Below are 17,270 nucleotides of genomic sequence, written 5' to 3'. Positions count from 1 at the left end.
CAAACACAAAAGGAAGCACACAACCAGATGAGGCCTGCCTGCCGCTCCTGAACCCTTTGGGAGGGCTCGCGCGGGAACCCTGGGAAGCTCCCGCGGCCGGAGCTGGGCCTGAAACTGTTCTTTCGTTTCCTCCTGCGGCCGAGAAGGGGAAGGGGTAAACAGGCGAAAATGAGGCGAATAGGGGCTGAGGAGCGGGCCTCAGCTCTACAGCATTCGCCTGAGAATGTATTGTTATCCGTGGCAACGCCTTGTCTCATTGGATGGCCCTAGGCCTAGTGTGGCCGCGACTCCGAACTGAAAGCCCGGGCGCGGCGGCATCCAACCGGACAGCCATTTTCCGAAGCTGCTCTCCTGGTAACCCCGCCCAGGCGCGTACGCACGAAAGGAGGCGGGGCTTGCCGCGAGGGCCTCGCTCCGGAAGCCGCACCCTCCGCGGCGTCCCACCGTCGAGGATTAACAAAACGCCAAACAAGATTTTAACAGTCGGCAGCGAAAGCGCGCACTCGAGCGCCAATGAGAGCGGAAGGAGGGGCACTGCGCCTGAGGAACACTCCGTATGTCGAACAATGATTGGCTGGAGCCCACCTTTCTTCTTTTTTGCTATTAGATGGGCTTCCTGCTCCCGCCCACTTAATTGGCTTTGGTCTAGGTACTTCTGATTGGCTTCCCCCGGGCGGTGGGAGGCGCGGTTTTGGGGATTGTTCATCATGGATTGGTGAATTTGGGCTCCTTCTGGAGGCGGTGGCCCATCCCGTTTGCTCTCTGTCCCGTCTCCCGACCCGTACGCTTTTCCCTCAACTCGCGCGCACGAATGGTTAAAAAAAGGGTGTGAGGCTCGAGCCCGCCAGCCAGGCCGCTAGCACCTCGCGCGCGCCCTCAGCGAGGACCCGCACGAGCTGCCCGGCTCTGTGCCTGCGTTGTTTGAAACTGTGGAACCCGTTAGGCTCTTGGGGAACTACAGTCCCAGCTGGCTCCGGAACCCGTGCGTGCCAGGGGCGAGTAGCCGTCGCGAGACGGCTCCTGCCTTTCGTGTCTCTGCAGCGTGGAGACTGGAACCGGCAATTTCAAAGGACGCCACGTTCAATCGCAGCGCTGGCGCGGGCGGAGGCTAAAACACGGGGGTCCTGAGACTGAGGAAAACGCGCCAAGTTCCCCTCGGTGGCGGAGTGCTAAAGACCCTAGCGGTTCAGCCGCTCGGCGAGCGGGGCAGCTGCTTGTTGCGCTCCTGGCTACCCCGGGGCGGGCGCAGATGGGCGCCGCTCCCGGGATGTAGTTGGTATCGGTGCAAGGCGGGAGCGAGCGGCGGTCGGGGTTCCCGCTCTTGGGAGCGGATGGTCACTCCCCCGCGGGGAGGGCTATCCGACCAGATTGTCCTGGGGCCGGGGACCCGGCGGGCTCGGGGCAGGGACTCACTTGTCGCACCCACACTCATTCGGGTTGGACTTGCCGGCGTCACCGCCGGGGACCTCGCTTTGGGCCATGACCAGGTAAGGAGGGCCTGGGAGGAGGGGCCGGCGCCCGGGCTCGGGGGCAAGTTCGGCCGGCGCGGGAGAGGAGCTGCTGGGGAGACCCCGGGACCGTGTTGGCCTCGCACCCTGGTCGAGCTGCCAGCGGGAGCCGTGTGTGCCTCGGGCGTGGCGCCTGTCTTGCCGCCGCCGGGACGCGAGAAGGCAGGTGCGGGCTGGGCGTAAATAGGCCAACTCCGCGGCGAGGGCGCCCGGCGCGGGGTTGTGGGCCGAGGACGCCGCCGCCAGCCTCCCCTGACCGGGCAGCCCGGTCGCTCGCTGCTCGTCCTTCCAGCTTTCTTTGCGTTCCCGAGAGCGGTGAAGGATGGGGAGAAAGAAACGTTTCCACGCAGGTTGCCCTGTGTCGGTAATTGCGAAATTTTACCGCGCATTTTCTTCACTTACACTTTTTCAAGAAGTGTTTAGAACGCCGCGTGTCTTAAACCTTGGCGAAGATGTCCTTGTAGATTTTTCTTGAAAAATCGGAATCGAGTCGTGTCATCTTACAAAGAATTTAAAACTGTCGGGACTGAGTGTTCACGCTGTCAACAGATAATGGTCGATTCGTCGTGCTTTCTGCGAAAGTTGATTTAGTTACAGGAGAAATATTTTGGATGTAACAGCCCCCCAGTTATAAGGAAAGCCAGGAGCAAGAAATAGCAAGGAGGATACTGCACCTGGCAAAATGTGTCATTCTCGGTGTGAGCTTTGCTTTGAGGGGCTAGGAGGTTTGGTTTGTTGATTAAGCTGACGATCTGCTATTTCACCTGCCTAATCAATTCTTCCCTTCTGTGAAGTCTGATTACTCTGTCGGTTTGAGATACAGTTTCTGTCATCCATTAAATTGGCTCTCGAGAAAAACCTTTTATCAGAATCATTAATGCTTGGCGATCCCTGAGAATTTAGCGCAGGTTGGTTTATCCTTCAGAAGACAGCGCTTCCTCAGAAGCATTAGGTGGACAGGAGAGTAAGCGAAGTTGGAGACAGAATGGGGAGATTGATCAGCTTTCCAGTTCTTCCTGACTTGGGTCTCAAAAATGGTTTCAGTGCTGAGTTCAGTGTGAATTCCTAGATCATTGTCAGCCACGTGAAATGCTTATTAAGGATGGAATTTGAGTGAGTCTTGTGTAGTTCATTTTATTACTCTGCATTTTAAATTTGAAACTCGTTGCTGAAGTTTTGGGCTTTAAATAATTTTGTGGTAATACTCTAGTCAGATAATTTTTCCTCACATGTCCTGAAAAATAGGACCGATGTAGAAAATATTAACTCCTACAAATGTTGCCATGTTTTTTTCATGTGAAAGTTTTACTTTAAAACAGGGTGGGAAAGTTGCAAATGGCAAACCAAATCATCTTTTTTTCCTACTCAAAGCACTATTTTTAGAATCCAAAGTTTTTTAAAAAGTTTGGAAAACGAGTATTGTGGTTTCTAGTGCATTAAGAATCGGATTTACACAAAGTGCATCGAACAGTTTTTTGTATCACGGTCTCAACTTTGCTAGTGTTTTATTATCTTTCACTTACGGTTTTAGGTATAACACATCTCTATGCCTTGAATGCAAATTATACTTTAATAAGCTTTTTAGATACTTTATTTTCATGTATTCATGTTAATAACTAGAAAAGGCATTGGAAGAGAGGACTCATCGTCCAGCACTACTTTGATTTTCCATTCATCCTTTCCTACCTTGTACTTGAGAATTAGAGGTGGTAGTGCTCAGTCAATATTTTCTGAATGAATCATTATAATGAAATTTTTTTTTTTTTTTTTTTTTTGAGACGGAGTCTTGCTCCATGGCCCAGGCTGGAGTGCAATGGCACGATCTCGATCTCGGCTCACTGCAACCTCCGCTTCCCTGGTTCAAGGGATTCTCCTGTCTCAGCCTCCTGAGTAGCTGGGATTACAGGCGCCCGCCAACAGGCCCGGCTAATTTTTGTATTTTTAGTAGAGATGGGGTTTCACCATGTTGGTCAGGCTGGTCTCGAACTCCTGACCTCGTGATCCACCTGCCTCGGCCTCCCAAAGTGCTGAGATTACAGGCGTGAGCGGCCGGCCCTTGAAATATTAACTTGTTACTACTTATACTATTTTACTGTAGGTCTACTAAATAGGATATTTTGTAATGCGACCCTTAATCCATAGCAGGCTGATTTTAAAAATTCAGTAGCTTCTGTTTTTTGTTCTTTAAGAATAGTGTGGTATGCTTCTTCATTTAAGCGATAAATATTGAGTGCTTATTGGCAGGCATTAGGTTTTCAAATATTAATTTCTAATTTGTACCATTCCCTTGGTAAATTTGTTTTCAGAATTGATGATTTTGTTGCCTAAAACTGATAACCAAAAACTAATGAAACTTTCTCTGTGATTAACAGATATAATTGGTGATTACAGCTTTCCTCTATAAATTAACTCTTGACACTCCTTGGGATTTGAAGAAAAAAATGCCTGGTGTCATACCTAGTGAAAGTAATGGACTTTCAAGAGGTAGCCCATCAAAGAAAAACAGACTTTCCTTAAAGTTTTTTCAGAAAAAGGAAACTAAGAGAGCTTTGGATTTCACAGATTCTCAAGAAAATGAAGAAAAAGCTTCTGAATATAGAGCATCTGAAATGTATGTATCTTACATTTCTGTACTTTAAAAATTCTACAGTGAAGCAGCAGTGAACTTGGTTGACACCTCCAGTCTGGCTTGATAGTCTATAGCGGCACAAAAAAGTACACTTCAGTGTACTTCTTAGTCAAATCTAGCAGTTTATAGTAGGAACAGCAAAACTGGTGGTTCCCGGTAGGAATCACATCCATAATGTTTAACTCATGAACACTGTGCTCAGCCTTTTAGACTAACTTGGAGAAACATTTATTGACTAAAATTGTCTTTCTGAGTTTAAATTTGATTATTTGTAGTGTGAAACATTTGTGTAGGGGTAAAAGGTTTTATATACATATATATATATATTTGTTTGGTTCAGAAGACTTGACAGTTATAAGACATTTTAAACTCTGTAGTCATGTAACTAGTCATACCTGTTGGAGGCATACGATTGCAAATTATAAAAATAAACAAAAATAAGTAATGCTTTTGATGCAAATAAATTATTTAGCTACAGAAAATAAATCAGAACAAAGTGGAATACTTTATTCCACCACCAGCAGCTCTAGCTGGAGTCTGTACTACTTCCCTGTTTAACATATAGGCACTCTGCTGGGTGACTAAGGTGGATTTGGTCCCATGTATTAATTTCCTAATAGCTATCAATAACCAGTTGAGATTGTGTGAGAGTGAACCTTTTGTTTATCAGCATTCATACTTCTGAATACTTTGAGGTGCTAGAGTAATAATAGCTAGCAATCGTAAAATAAATGAAAATACTGGGAGGACCTAGTGGTTTTTTTTTTGTTGTTAAAGAAGTAAAAGAATAGTAAACTTGAGAAGCATTTGTTTTTTGAGATGGGGTCTCCTTGTGTTGCCCAGGCTGGTCCTGAACTCCTGGGCTCAAGCAGTCCTCCCAGGTAGCTGGAATTACATGTCAGTGCCACCACACCCACCTGAACGTTTTATTTTTAAGTGAAGGATAGCTACATATTTTTTTTTTTTTTTTTTTTTACTAGCAGGAAGTCATATATAATTCTCTTCATAGACTTTCTTTGCTCTGAATTCTTATTAATAGAATCTTACTTAGTGAGTGCAGCCTCTCCCAATTATTGTCATGGTTAGTTTACTCCCAGGTTTCTGTTCAGTTAAACTACTTGATTAAAATGTCAAAGTAGATGAAACAAATCACAGTCTCTCAGTTCCTCAATTTTCTACTCTGTAAAATAGGATTAACATCCTTTTAAGAGAATTGTTCTGTGGCTTGTTACGTGTAATAATGTTTTTAAATGCTTTTGAAACATTTATTCTGGGCATATAGCAATTTTTGAGCCTGTATTTCTTTTTTTTTTTTGAGAAGGAGTCTCGCTCTGTCGCCCAGGCTGGAGTGCAGTGGCGCAGTCTTGGCTCACTGCAAGCTCCACCTCCCGGGTTCACGCCATTCTGCCTCAGCCTCCCTAGTAGCTGGGACTACAGGCACCCGCCACCACGCCCGGCTAATTTTTTTTTGTATTTTTTAGTAGAGACGGGGTTTCACCATGTTAGCCAGGATGGTCTCGATCTCCTGACCTCGTGATCCGCCCGCCTCGGACTCCCAAAGTGCTGGGATTACAGGCGTGAGCCACCGCGCCCGGCCTGAGCCTGTATTTCTTAAAATGTCATCTGAACAAGATTCACATACTTTTCAGATTATACAACTTTCGGGAAAAGACTAAATCCACAGAAGTAATATTTTCACCTTGTTTCTTTAAGATAACTACTTGATTATTGTTCTCCCTTCTATATTTCATAGTGATCAAGTTGTTCCTGCAGCACAGTCTTCACCTATAAACTGTGAGAAGAGAGAAAACTTGTTACCATTTGTGGGACTGAATAATCTCGGCAATACTTGCTATCTTAATAGTATACTTCAGGTAAATTGACAATTTTGCTATATAATAAAGCTTTGGTAGGCAAAGAATGATGGAACATTTAATGTTTCTGAGTTATTGGAGGACTTTAATGTCCATACTGTCTTTGCCTTTGATTGTAAATAAACCAGAATAGGCTAAAATAATAAGTTTCATGTTATTAAACTTCCTTTGGGGTAAGAGAAAGTGATAGACTAAATAAAGGATAGCAAAATTGAGTAGAACTTAAGTGGAAGGTCAAACCTTTAATTTCTTTCTCTGATTCCTGGTGCTACAGTGATATGTATCTTATCCCTTGGAAGTAACATTGGTGTTGTGTTGTGTGTCCTTGTAACCTTAAAGTCTTAGCAATGTCTGCCCAGGTGCAGTGCTTTGTGCTAATGAGGGAAGACACTGGGCTACTACTGATGAGGTGGAGAACAAATTTTGACACAAAACTTAATCTCAGAATTTTAGGTAATACACATTAAAAGTGCTCTATAGAAAGCATGATGTTTTAATGATTTTACGTATACTGTTTGTTCAGTAAACACTTAGACAGTCTCACTTTTTATAGGTATTATATTTTTGTCCTGGTTTTAAATCTGGAGTAAAGCACTTATTTAATATTATTTCAAGGAAGAAAGAAGCTCTAAAGGATGAAGCCAATCAAAAAGACAAGGTAAGAAAAATAAAGAACAGAAAATAATGTAAAAAGCAAAAGTAAATTAATGGAAATTTATTTGCCTGGAAATGAAGAGGATGGGGGGGTGGATGACAAAGATTATTTCTCTGTTAATGAGCTGTTGTCAGGCAGTTATTTTTCATTCTTTCAAGGTAGCTAACTAGATAATTCCCTTTTACAGTGTTTGCTCCTGTAATCTGTGTATCAAACTTCTGTTACTTGTATACTATACATTATTGTTTACTATAATCACAATATGTCATACCCATGTACAACTTACCCATTGTGTTTTCAAATTGAGTTAAAATTTAAATACATTGTAATTCACATAAATAGCAATTCAAAATTCCTCTTAAAATTACAAAAAAGACCAGGCGTGGTGGCTCATGCCTGTAATCCCAGCAGTTTGGGAGGTCAAGGTGGGTGGTGGATTGCTTGAGCGCAAGAGTTTGAGACCAGCCTGGGTAACATGGCAAGACTTGTCTTTACTAAAAATACAAAAACTAGTAGGGCGTGGTGGTGTGAGCCTGTAGTTCCAGCTAATTGGGGGCTGAGGTGGAGGATTGCTTGAGCCCAGGAGGTTGAGGCTCCAGTGAGCCGCCTCAAGCCACTGCACTCCAGCCTGGGTGACAGAGACCCTGTCTCAAAATAAAAAAATAAAAAATAAGGCTTATTTGTACATCCCTTAAAATTAGTGCTATTATGCAACTTAGAAAACCTAGTATTCTTAAGTGAGACAAAGACAAAGGGGGAAGGTACTTAATTTGTTCATAAAATTATTGGTTTGTGTGTTTCTTTCTTGACAGGGAAATTGCAAAGAAGATTCTTTGGCAAGTTATGAATTGATATGCAGTTTACAGTCCTTAATCATTTCGGTTGAACAGCTCCAGGCTAGTTTTCTCTTAAATCCAGAGAAATACACTGATGAACTTGCCACTCAGCCAAGGCGACTGCTTAACACACTCAGGTATAGCCTACAATATAATTTTAGGGTTTCAATTTAGCTACTTGTTTATATCCTTGGAGGAGAATGATATGTGAAGAAACAGGAATAAAGGGCAACGAAAGTAGAAACTCTAGGTCCACAGTCCTTTTTATCCCAGAGGCTCTGAATACTGGAAATTTTTTTCATAAATTTGGTGCTAAATTCGTTAGATCTGAATATATTATATGAGGCTTTTTATAGTCATTCATATTTATCTCTAACGTGAATATTCATACATCTTTCTATAGAAGTAGTAATGTGTTTAATTATAGAGTACTCCCATATCAAGTCGGTGATAAATATTTTACTTATATGCCATATTATCATTTAATCTGAAAATGTCTGAATTTCTAAATGCGTGGTCCTAAGGATTTCACATTAGGAATTATAGGACTATTCAAAATACGTATAAGAACTGTAAATTCCAAATATTCTATTTTTATATGTGATTAGAGGAGAACTGTTGGCTAACTGGATTAGATTGCTTTTTGGTATTTTCTTAAAAATGAAACTTTACATATAAAATAGCTTTATTCAAATAAAATTATAGGGCAAGTCTTGAAAACAATCACTTAAGCGTTTAGTTTAAAAATAGAACTAGGTGCAATATATTGCTATACCTTAGTTAAGAGGTATTGTAGGCCGGTCACAGCTCACACCTGTAATCCCAGCACTTTGGGAGGCCGAGGTAGGTGGGTCATTTGAGGTCAGGAGTTCAAGACCAGTGTGGCCAACATGGTGAAACCCAGCCCCTACTAAAAATACAAAAAATACAAAAATTAGCTGGGCGTGGTGGTTCGCACCTGTAGTCCCAGCTACTCGGGAGACTGAGGCAGGAGAATCGCTTGAACCCGGGAGGCGGAGGTTGCAGTGAGCCAAGATTGCGCCACTGCAGTCCAGCCTGGGCAACAGATCAAGACCCTTGTCTCCAAAAAAATAAAAATAAATAAAAAATGCCATTGTAGCGTGGTGGCTAAGAGCGGGTTTGAATACTGGCTTTTCATCCTAAGTAGTCTGTGACCTTGGGCAAGTTATTTAACCTCTCTGTGCCTTAGTGCCTATATCTGTCAGTAGTGGTGATAATAGTACCTCATAGGGTTATTGTGAAGATAATGTATACATAGAAGATAAAAAACATTTTGACTAAAACCTGGTATATGGTAAGCATTATCTAAGTATTATTAATACATTTAGAAGAGGATCAAAGTATAATGAAAATAGGGTACAATTTACTCTTACTTTTAGTTACAGGTAAGAAATTCCAAATTAGTGCTGAATAAATGTCTTGACATTTAACAAATGAAATAATTTATGATTTTCCTTACATGAATTAATTTCTATATAGACTTTATGTACTGTATCTTCAAAACTAGAATAGATGAAATGGAAATTTTTATTTATAGGGAACTCAACCCTATGTATGAAGGATATCTACAGCATGATGCACAGGAAGTATTACAGTGTATTTTGGGAAACATTCAAGAAACATGCCAACTCCTAAAAAAAGAAGAAGTAAAAAATCTGGCAGAATTGCCTACCAAGGTAGAAGAAATACCTCATCCGAAAGAGGAAATGAGTGGTATTAACAGCATGGAGATGGACAGTATGAGGCATTCTGAAGACTTTAAAGAAAAACTCCCAAAAGGAAATGGGAAAAGAAAAAGTGACACTGAATTTGGTAACATGAAGAAAAAAGTTAAAGTATCCAAGGAACACCAGTCATTGGAAGAGAACCAGAGACAAACTAGATCAAAAAGAAAAGCTACAAGTGATACATTAGAGAGTCCTCCTAAAATAATTCCTAAGTGTGTTTCTGAAAATGAGAGTCCAAGACCCTCACAAAAGAAATCAAGAGTTAAAATAAATTGGTTAAAGTCTGCAACTAAGCAACCCAGCATTCTTTCTAAATTCTGTAGTCTGGGAAAAATAACAACAAACCAAGGAGCCAAAGGACAATCTAAAGAAAATGAATATGATCCTGAAGAGGACTTGGGGAAGTGTGAAAGTGGTAACACAACTAATGCTTGTGGACTTAAATCTCCAGGAAATACTGTTACACCTGTAAATGTTAATGAAGTTAAACCCATAAACAAAGGTTAGTATAATTCTTAGACTTTGATAGGTAGAAGCATTAGCAGCTACAGAATTAGAATTTTCTCTTCCTAGATACATGTACAATATAATCTCTGGCTAAAATTGTTTGAAGAGAAGGAAATTTAACACTGAATGTGAACTATGGTGTTTTAAGTGCTATGCTTAGTGTGTATGTATATATTGTATTACGTGTGTGTGTGTGTAATGTCATTAAAGTAATTTTAACTTATAGCTTATAAAGTAGGGAAGTTCGGCCAGGTGTGTTAGCTCGCACCTACAATCCCAGTACTTTGGGAGGCCAAGGCGGGCAGCTCACCTGAGGTCAGGAGTTCAAGACCAGCCTGGTCAACATGGTGAAACCCCGTCTCTACTAAAAATGCAAAAATTAGCCAGGCATGGTGGCGCACGCCTGTAGTCCCAGCTACTCGGGAGGCTGAGGCAGGAGAATCGCCTGAACCCAAGAGGTGGAGGTTGCAGTGAGCCAAGATTATGCCACTGCACACCAGCCTGGGGCGACAGAGCAAGACTCTGTCTCAAAAAAAAATAATAATAATAAAGTAGGGAAGTTCAGTATATTTTAATGTACATTTAAGAGTACATTTCCCTTTATGCAGTGTTTGACAAACTGATGAAGGACATTGCATTTAGTGAAATTCTTAAAGTAGAGACTAAGTACAGTCATGTGTTTCTTAACAACAGGGATATGTTCTGAGAAATGTGCTGTTTCATTGTGCGAATATCACAGTGTACTTACACAACTAGATGCTAGAGCGTACTACACAACTAGCCTATATGGTATAGACCAGGATATCTAATCTTTTGGCTTCCTTGGGCCACACTGAAAGAAGTGTCTTGGGCCACACACAAAATACACTAATGATAGCTGATGAGCCAAAAAAAAAAAAAATCAAAAAAGTCTCATAATGTTTTAAGAAAGTTTATGAATTTGTTACGGGCTACAGGCAAGCTTTGCATGGCCTATTGCTCCTGGGCAACAAACTTGTACAGCATGTAACTACTGAATACTGTAGGCAACTGTAGTACAATGGTATTTGTGTATCTAAGACACATCTAAGCATAGATGTATAAACATAGGTACAGTAAAAATCATAGACTACTGTCATATGCGGTCCATTGTTAAATAATTGAAACGTTGGTAGGTCGTGCCTAACTGTAAGTTACACCATACTTGAACTAGATTTTTACCTAGTTTTGTCCAGATCTACAGATATCAGGGAAAATGTGTAATATTGATATGGTGAATAGTTTTATCGGAAATGTCATCCTTATTCTGGGTTTATTCTGTGGGGAAGTGTCTGTAGGAAGGGAGTTACAATACAACTGACTTTTTATTTATTTATTTATTTTTAAATTTTTTTTGGAGACAGAGTTTTGCTCTTGTTGCCCAGACTAGAGTGCAATGGTGTGATCTTGGCTCACTGCAACCTCTGCCTCCCGGGTTCAAGCAATTCTCCTGCCTCAGCCTCCCGAGTAGCTGTGATTACAGGCATGCGCCACCACGCCCGGCTAATTTTGTATTTTTACTGGAGACAGGGTTTCTCCATGTTGGTCAGGCTGGTCTTGAACTCCCAACCTCAGGTGATCTGCCCGCCTCACCCTCCCAAAGTCTTGGGATTACAGGCGTAAGCCACCGTGCCCGGCCTACAACTGACTTCTTTTAAAGACAGTTAGTAATTCATAGTCAAAGTTTTATCTTTACAGGGACCTTAAATTTCATTAATAGGGTACCTCTAATAAGCTAATAATGCTAATAAGCTGATCTATGAAAATGAAACTGTTATTCATGATATACTTTATTTAAATGGAAAATTGGTTATTTGGACTATAACGAGAAACTAATCTGTATAGGCTTACATTTTCCTATTTTCATTTTAGGTGAGGAACAAATTGGTTTTGAGCTAGTGGAGAAATTATTTCAAGGTCAGCTGGTATTAAGGACGCGTTGCTTGGAATGTGAAAGTTTAACAGAAAGAAGAGAAGATTTTCAAGACATCAGTGTGCCAGTACAAGAAGATGAGCTTTCCAAAGTAGAGGAGAGTTCTGAAAGTAAGCAAAATTGGAGTCTTGTGTGGACCATGATGGAATATTTATAATTCTTTAACAACACAAAGTTTAATAGTAGCTGGTGTAATTAGGGAGGGGAAAAAAGCTAGCTTTTAGTGTCTAATGTAACCTTTCTGCTTATCTGGCCTCACTTATAAATGGTTAGCATTTGGGAAATTGTGACATCTTGATTTTGATATAGAGTGTGTTAGAATGGAAAACTGAAATGCTTTAATAAGTGTACTTTTGGGAACCTGAGTCTTTCAGAGCTACTGAGGTTATTTTTTTATTTTTTTGAGATAGAGTCTCGCTCTGTTGCCCAGGCTGGAGTGCAGTGGCGTGATCTCGGCTCACTGCAAGCTCTGCCTCCTGGGTTCATGCCATTCTCCTGCCTCAGCCTCCTGAGTAGCTGGGACTACAGGCGCCCGCCACCACGCCCGGCTAATTTTTTGTATTTTTAGTAGAGACAGGGTTTCACCGTGTTAGCCAGGATGGTCTCGATCTCCTGACCTCGTGATCCACCCGCCTTGGCCTCCCAAAGTGCTGGGATTACAGGCGTGAGCCACTGCGCCCGGCCTACTGAGGTTATTTTTAACACAATAATTGGGCCACTGTTGTGTCTAGTGCATACCACAAAATATGGAAATACCATAGGAAATAATCATGAGACAGGTTTACCTGTCACATACTGAAAGTTGGCAATTAAATGTAAACAGACTAGGCTCATTTTGTTTTTGCTATCATATTTTTTGGCTGATCAAATATATTTAAAAGATATGTATACTGTTGATGCACTTATGAAAGTAGTTTCTGAAAGTAAGAAAAATCTCTTTAGTTATTTAGGAATGGGTCGGTCACTTGAAATTAAATGCTAACTTTGAACATGAAACTTTGTGGTTTATTTTTGAATGTCTGAGAGAAGTATTTGTGAGTGAAAGGATTCTCTTTTTTAGTTTCTCCAGAGCCAAAAACAGAAATGAAGACTCTGAGATGGGCAATTTCACAATTTGCTTCAGTAGAAAGGATTGTAGGAGAAGATAAATATTTCTGTGAAAACTGCCATCATTATACTGAAGCTGAACGAAGTCTTTTGTTTGACAAAATGCCTGAAGTTATAACTATTCATTTGAAGTGCTTTGCTGCTAGTGGTTTGGAGTAAGTATTGTGAATAAGAACTGTATGAAGAAAATGAGCTGCTGTAGAAGATAAGCTGTTCAAAATGCTGTATTAGTAGGAATATAAAGTACTGAAATGAAGTAGATTATAAAGATTGCTTTAGTAAAGTTTTGTTCTCTTATTAACAGTTTCCCTGTAAAAATGAAACAACTTAAATCCTTTTGATATGAATACATATTCTATTAAGTATGATTTCTTTTCCTTTTTTTTTTTTTTTTTTTTTGGAAACAGGGTCTCATTCCAGTTGTCCAGGCTGGAGTGTAGTGGCACAGCCTCAGCTCACTGCAGTCTTGACCTCCCAGGCTCACGTGATTCTCCAACCTCAGCCTCCTGAGTCGCTGGGACTACAGGTGCATGCCACCATGCCCAGCTAATTTTTTGTATTTTTAGTAGAGATGGGATTTCACCATGTTGCCCAGTCTGGTCTTGAACTTCTGGACTCAAGCAATCCACCTGCCTTTGCCTCACAGAGTGCTGGGATTACAGGCATGAGCTACCATGCCTGGCCAGTTTCTTTATTCATCTTTTCATATTCATTCCCTCTTAGATGTTAGTAGCAGAATTCAGTAGAACTGACTAAAGCAAGGAACAAATTTTGTATACATCAAGATTTTTTTGAAGGGGTGAGAAAGGCTAAATTCTTCCTAGTTTTAAGGTAAGCCAGGAAATCGAACTAGTCTTTGAACAGTTTGGGAAAAAAGTGCTAATTGTTTTGGATAGTCTGTTTTTTTCTGACATGTATAATGTCATTATATATGTGACTCCTTTGTACATTAGTTGCTTGTTTGAAATTACCACGAGGGCTTCGCAGTAGCTGTCTCACACTTGATTATGTCAGAAGATAACATATAGCCCCTTACTCAGTGGACCTTCCCTTTGCTAATAGTATAAAATATTATTTTATTTACTTTCCCAAATTTTGGTAGAGAAAAACTTCACACTAAAAATGACTAAAGTGGGCTGGGCATGGGTGGCTCACACCTGTAATCCCAGCACTTTGGGAGGCCGAGATGGATGGCCTGTACCCGGGAGTTCAAGACCAGCCTGGGCAACATGACAAAACCCTATCTCTACAAAAAATAACACAAACTAGTTTGGTGTGGTGGCGGGCACTTGTAGTCCCAGCTACTCGGGAGGCTGAGGAGGAGGAGCCTGAGGTGGGAGGATCACTTGAGTCCAGAAGGCTGTGGTGAGCCATGATTGCACCACTGCACTCAGCCTGGGTGACAGACCCTGCCTTAAAAAAAAAAAAAACCCAAAATGTAACATTTTCGGTTCGGGTTCAGTCTATTTAAAATACCATTTATTTTCTTAACTGCATAAAATTAGGAAAATAAAGGAAAAAATACAATTATTTCCTCCACAGAAATGCCTGAATATTAGAAGTTAAATATTTAAGTATTTTTTGTTTCTGCATATATTATAAATATTATTCAAAGTTGGGGTCTTGTTTTGATTCTGCTTTTCTGATATATGAACACTGGATATTAAGGGTTCATTCACATTTTTACTTGGTTTCAGATTGGGGTGTAACATTTTGAATTTAAAATGGAACTGCAGGAAACCTTTTCTTTTTTTCCTCCCAAAGGTTTGATTGTTATGGTGGTGGACTTTCCAAGATCAACACTCCTTTATTGACACCTCTTAAGTTGTCTCTAGAAGAATGGAGCACAAAGCCAACTAACGACAGCTATGGATTATTTGCGGTTGTGATGCATAGTGGCATTACAATTAGTAGTGGGCATTACACTGCTTCTGTTAAAGTCACTGACCTTAACAGTTTAGAACTAGATAAAGGAAATTTTGTGGTTGACCAAATGTGTGAAATAGGTAAGCCAGAACCATTGAATGAGGAGGAAGCAAGGGGTGTGGTTGAGAATTATAATGATGAAGAAGTGTCGATTAGAGTTGGTGGAAATACACAGCCAAGTAAAGTTTTGAACAAAAAAAATGTAGAAGCGGTTGGACTTCTTGGAGGACAAAAGAGCAAAGCAGATTATGAGCTATACAACAAAGCTTCTAATCCTGATAAGGTTGCTAGTACAGCGTTTGCTGAAAATAGAAATTCTGAGACTAACGATACTAATGGGACCCATGAATGTGATAGAAACAAGGAATCCAGTGACCAAACAGGCATTAATATTAATGGATTTGAGAACAAAATTTCATACGTAGTGCAAAGCTTAAAGGAGTATGAGGGGAAGTGGTTGCTTTTTGATGATTCTGAAGTCAAAGTTACTGAAGAGAAGGACTTTCTGAATTCTCTTTCCCCTTCTACATCTCCTACTTCTACTCCTTACTTGCTATTTTATAAGAAATTATAGAGTGAGTGTATTTTCCTTGTGTATATATTAAACACACCCACACAAACATTGGTAAAGTTGATTACATCAAAGAATCTTTAGCTTATCTTTTGAAGCTACTGGATATTATTGGTCTCTCTAGGTTTTTATATAAATAGTGAAATTTGAATTACTGAAAACCATGTTAATTTTTAGAACTCATTTTCCTCAATAGAGACTAGTGATGCATTAGCTTCTGGGAACAAACTTGTATCGGTTCTTAATTATCCAAAACGGAGGCATTTAAACACTTGGATTTACACCAATCTTTTGTGTTTGCTTTTTAAAATAAAGTGCTCGTATTTGTATTCTCCATATTTTGGAGTAATTATCTACATGATGTTTATAGTTCCTGTGGTTTTTCACCCAAGAAGCAGAATCTCATTCAGTACATTTAGTTTTATAAGAGTCATGAAGCTAAATCCATGGGCTATGTCAGAGGCACAAAGTCTAGAATGTGTGTATTCACAATGGTGTATGTACATTTTGTGCCTTGATTCACTTAGAAAAGTGTCTCAGAAAACCCGGACAATTCGCTTCTACATAAGAATTTTATATGTATTTATGAAGATGATTCTGTACCCTAGTATATCTTTTTGGGCATGGACTAATTTGTATCTGTTTAACTCATATTCTGCACGATCTGTATATAGTACATCAAACTTAGAGGTGTGACCTTAAATTTAACTTTTTTTAAAAACTGGGAGGTCAATAAAATTTAAACTGCTTAACTATGTATATGAATATTTGAATTTTTTACTTGTATATTTTTATAAATACAGCTGAATTTTCTTAAAGAGAATGTGTGTATATATGTATATATATGAGAGAATAAGCATGCATAATTACCTTTATTACTGAATACTTTCTGACAGTGCAGGAGAAGTTTTTCAAAGAGGAGAAATTGTGCTTAGTCCATTCATGCAAGCTGTCACACTTAAAAGAGGTTTATAATGAAATCTGTTGCATCTAATTGTCCTTTAAAGTAGACATGATTTAATGGAATCCAAAACTGGAAAAGTTAAGATGATGCTTTGGGCACACATAAAAACTTGGTTAAAATTTCATTTAAACTAGTATACTGAAGTGGTAAGTGATGAATGATTTCATGACTTGTTAAGGGACATTCTTGGTACTAAGAGTTTTTCCTAGAAATGATTCTAACTATATAAATGATATTGAGATAACACTATAATACCCCATTTCAACAAGGAGTACCTTCTCAACTAAAAACAAATCACAGTAGGCTGGGCGCAGTGGCTCATGCTTGTAATCCCAGCACATTGGGAGGCTGAGGCTGGTGGATCACGAGGTCAGGAGATCGAGACCATCCTGGCTAATATGTGAAACCCCGTCTCTACTAAAAATACAAAAAATTAGCTGGGCGTGGTGGCGGGCACCTGTAGTGCCAGCTACTCAGGAGGCTGAGGCAGGAGAATGGCATGAACCCTGGCGGCAGAGCTTGCAGTGAGCCGAGATTGCACCACTGCACTCCAGCCTGGGCGACAGAGCGATGAGACTCCATCTCAAAAAAAAAAAAAAAAAAAAAGTTACATAATCTTACATTCTTCCATAGGATGATGAGATGATAATAAAGTCATGCTTCTCCCCACCTTTCAGAATCACTAATGGAAATCCTTAAACAGTCCTGAGCACTACCCGTGAGTTCTGAATGGAATGGGTCTAGGATAGACACTGGGCCTCTAATATTCAAGAGACAGCCAGTTTTAAGAACCAACACAAATTCCTCATGTGGGAAAGTTCCATTTTAAGAAAAATGAAGTTTGTAAGAAGGAAGTATTCAGTATCATACGAATGTTTAAGAGGAAGCCTCTGTTCTGCAGGATGCCAGAAAATAATTGGTTTTGCATGATAATTAAGTCAATCATATAAACCATGAAGTCCTTGATACTGACATTTCTGAGATTTTTGTCCAA

The 17,270-nt window shown here is 40.4% G+C and overlaps 1 protein-coding gene across 2 annotated transcripts; it reads left to right on the top strand.

Annotated features, from left to right (window-relative positions):
- Positions 1-386: 386 nt before the first annotated feature.
- On the top strand, positions 387-16,071 carry USP1 (ubiquitin specific peptidase 1). Of its 2 annotated transcripts, none has more exons than XM_055235432.2 (9): positions 387-649; positions 3,881-4,119; positions 5,891-6,011; positions 6,565-6,669; positions 7,479-7,639; positions 9,061-9,752; positions 11,648-11,818; positions 12,769-12,970; positions 14,580-16,071. In XM_055235432.2, exons 2-9 carry the CDS (start codon positions 3,950-3,952, stop codon positions 15,313-15,315), a joined length of 2,358 nt encoding a protein of 785 aa, XP_055091407.1. In that variant the 5' UTR covers positions 387-649; positions 3,881-3,949; the 3' UTR covers positions 15,316-16,071. The 2 variants fall into 2 exon arrangements, with proteins under 2 accessions (XP_055091407.1, XP_055091406.1); XM_055235431.2 differs by lacking the exon at positions 387-649 and adding an exon at positions 685-1,487.
- Positions 16,072-17,270: the final 1,199 nt, after the last annotated feature.

The sequence above is a fragment of the Symphalangus syndactylus genome, chromosome 19 (assembly GCF_028878055.3).
Source record: "Symphalangus syndactylus isolate Jambi chromosome 19, NHGRI_mSymSyn1-v2.1_pri, whole genome shotgun sequence".
Lineage (NCBI taxonomy): Eukaryota > Metazoa > Chordata > Mammalia > Primates > Hylobatidae > Symphalangus > Symphalangus syndactylus.
The sequence above is the reverse complement of the archived record's forward strand: the minus strand, read 5'-3'. Positions and strand labels throughout refer to the sequence as shown.

Excerpts from the sequence above, each read along its gene's own strand:
- USP1 (XM_055235432.2), top strand. The coding sequence starts at position 3,950 with ATGCCTGGTGTCATACCTAGTGAAAGTAATGGACTTTCAAGAGGTAGC. Across the intron at positions 6,012-6,564 it reads ATCTTAATAGTATACTTCAG|GTATTATATTTTTGTCCTGG; the intron begins GTAAATTGACAA and ends CACTTTTTATAG. Across the intron at positions 12,971-14,579 it reads TTTGCTGCTAGTGGTTTGGA|GTTTGATTGTTATGGTGGTG; the intron begins GTAAGTATTGTG and ends TTCCTCCCAAAG.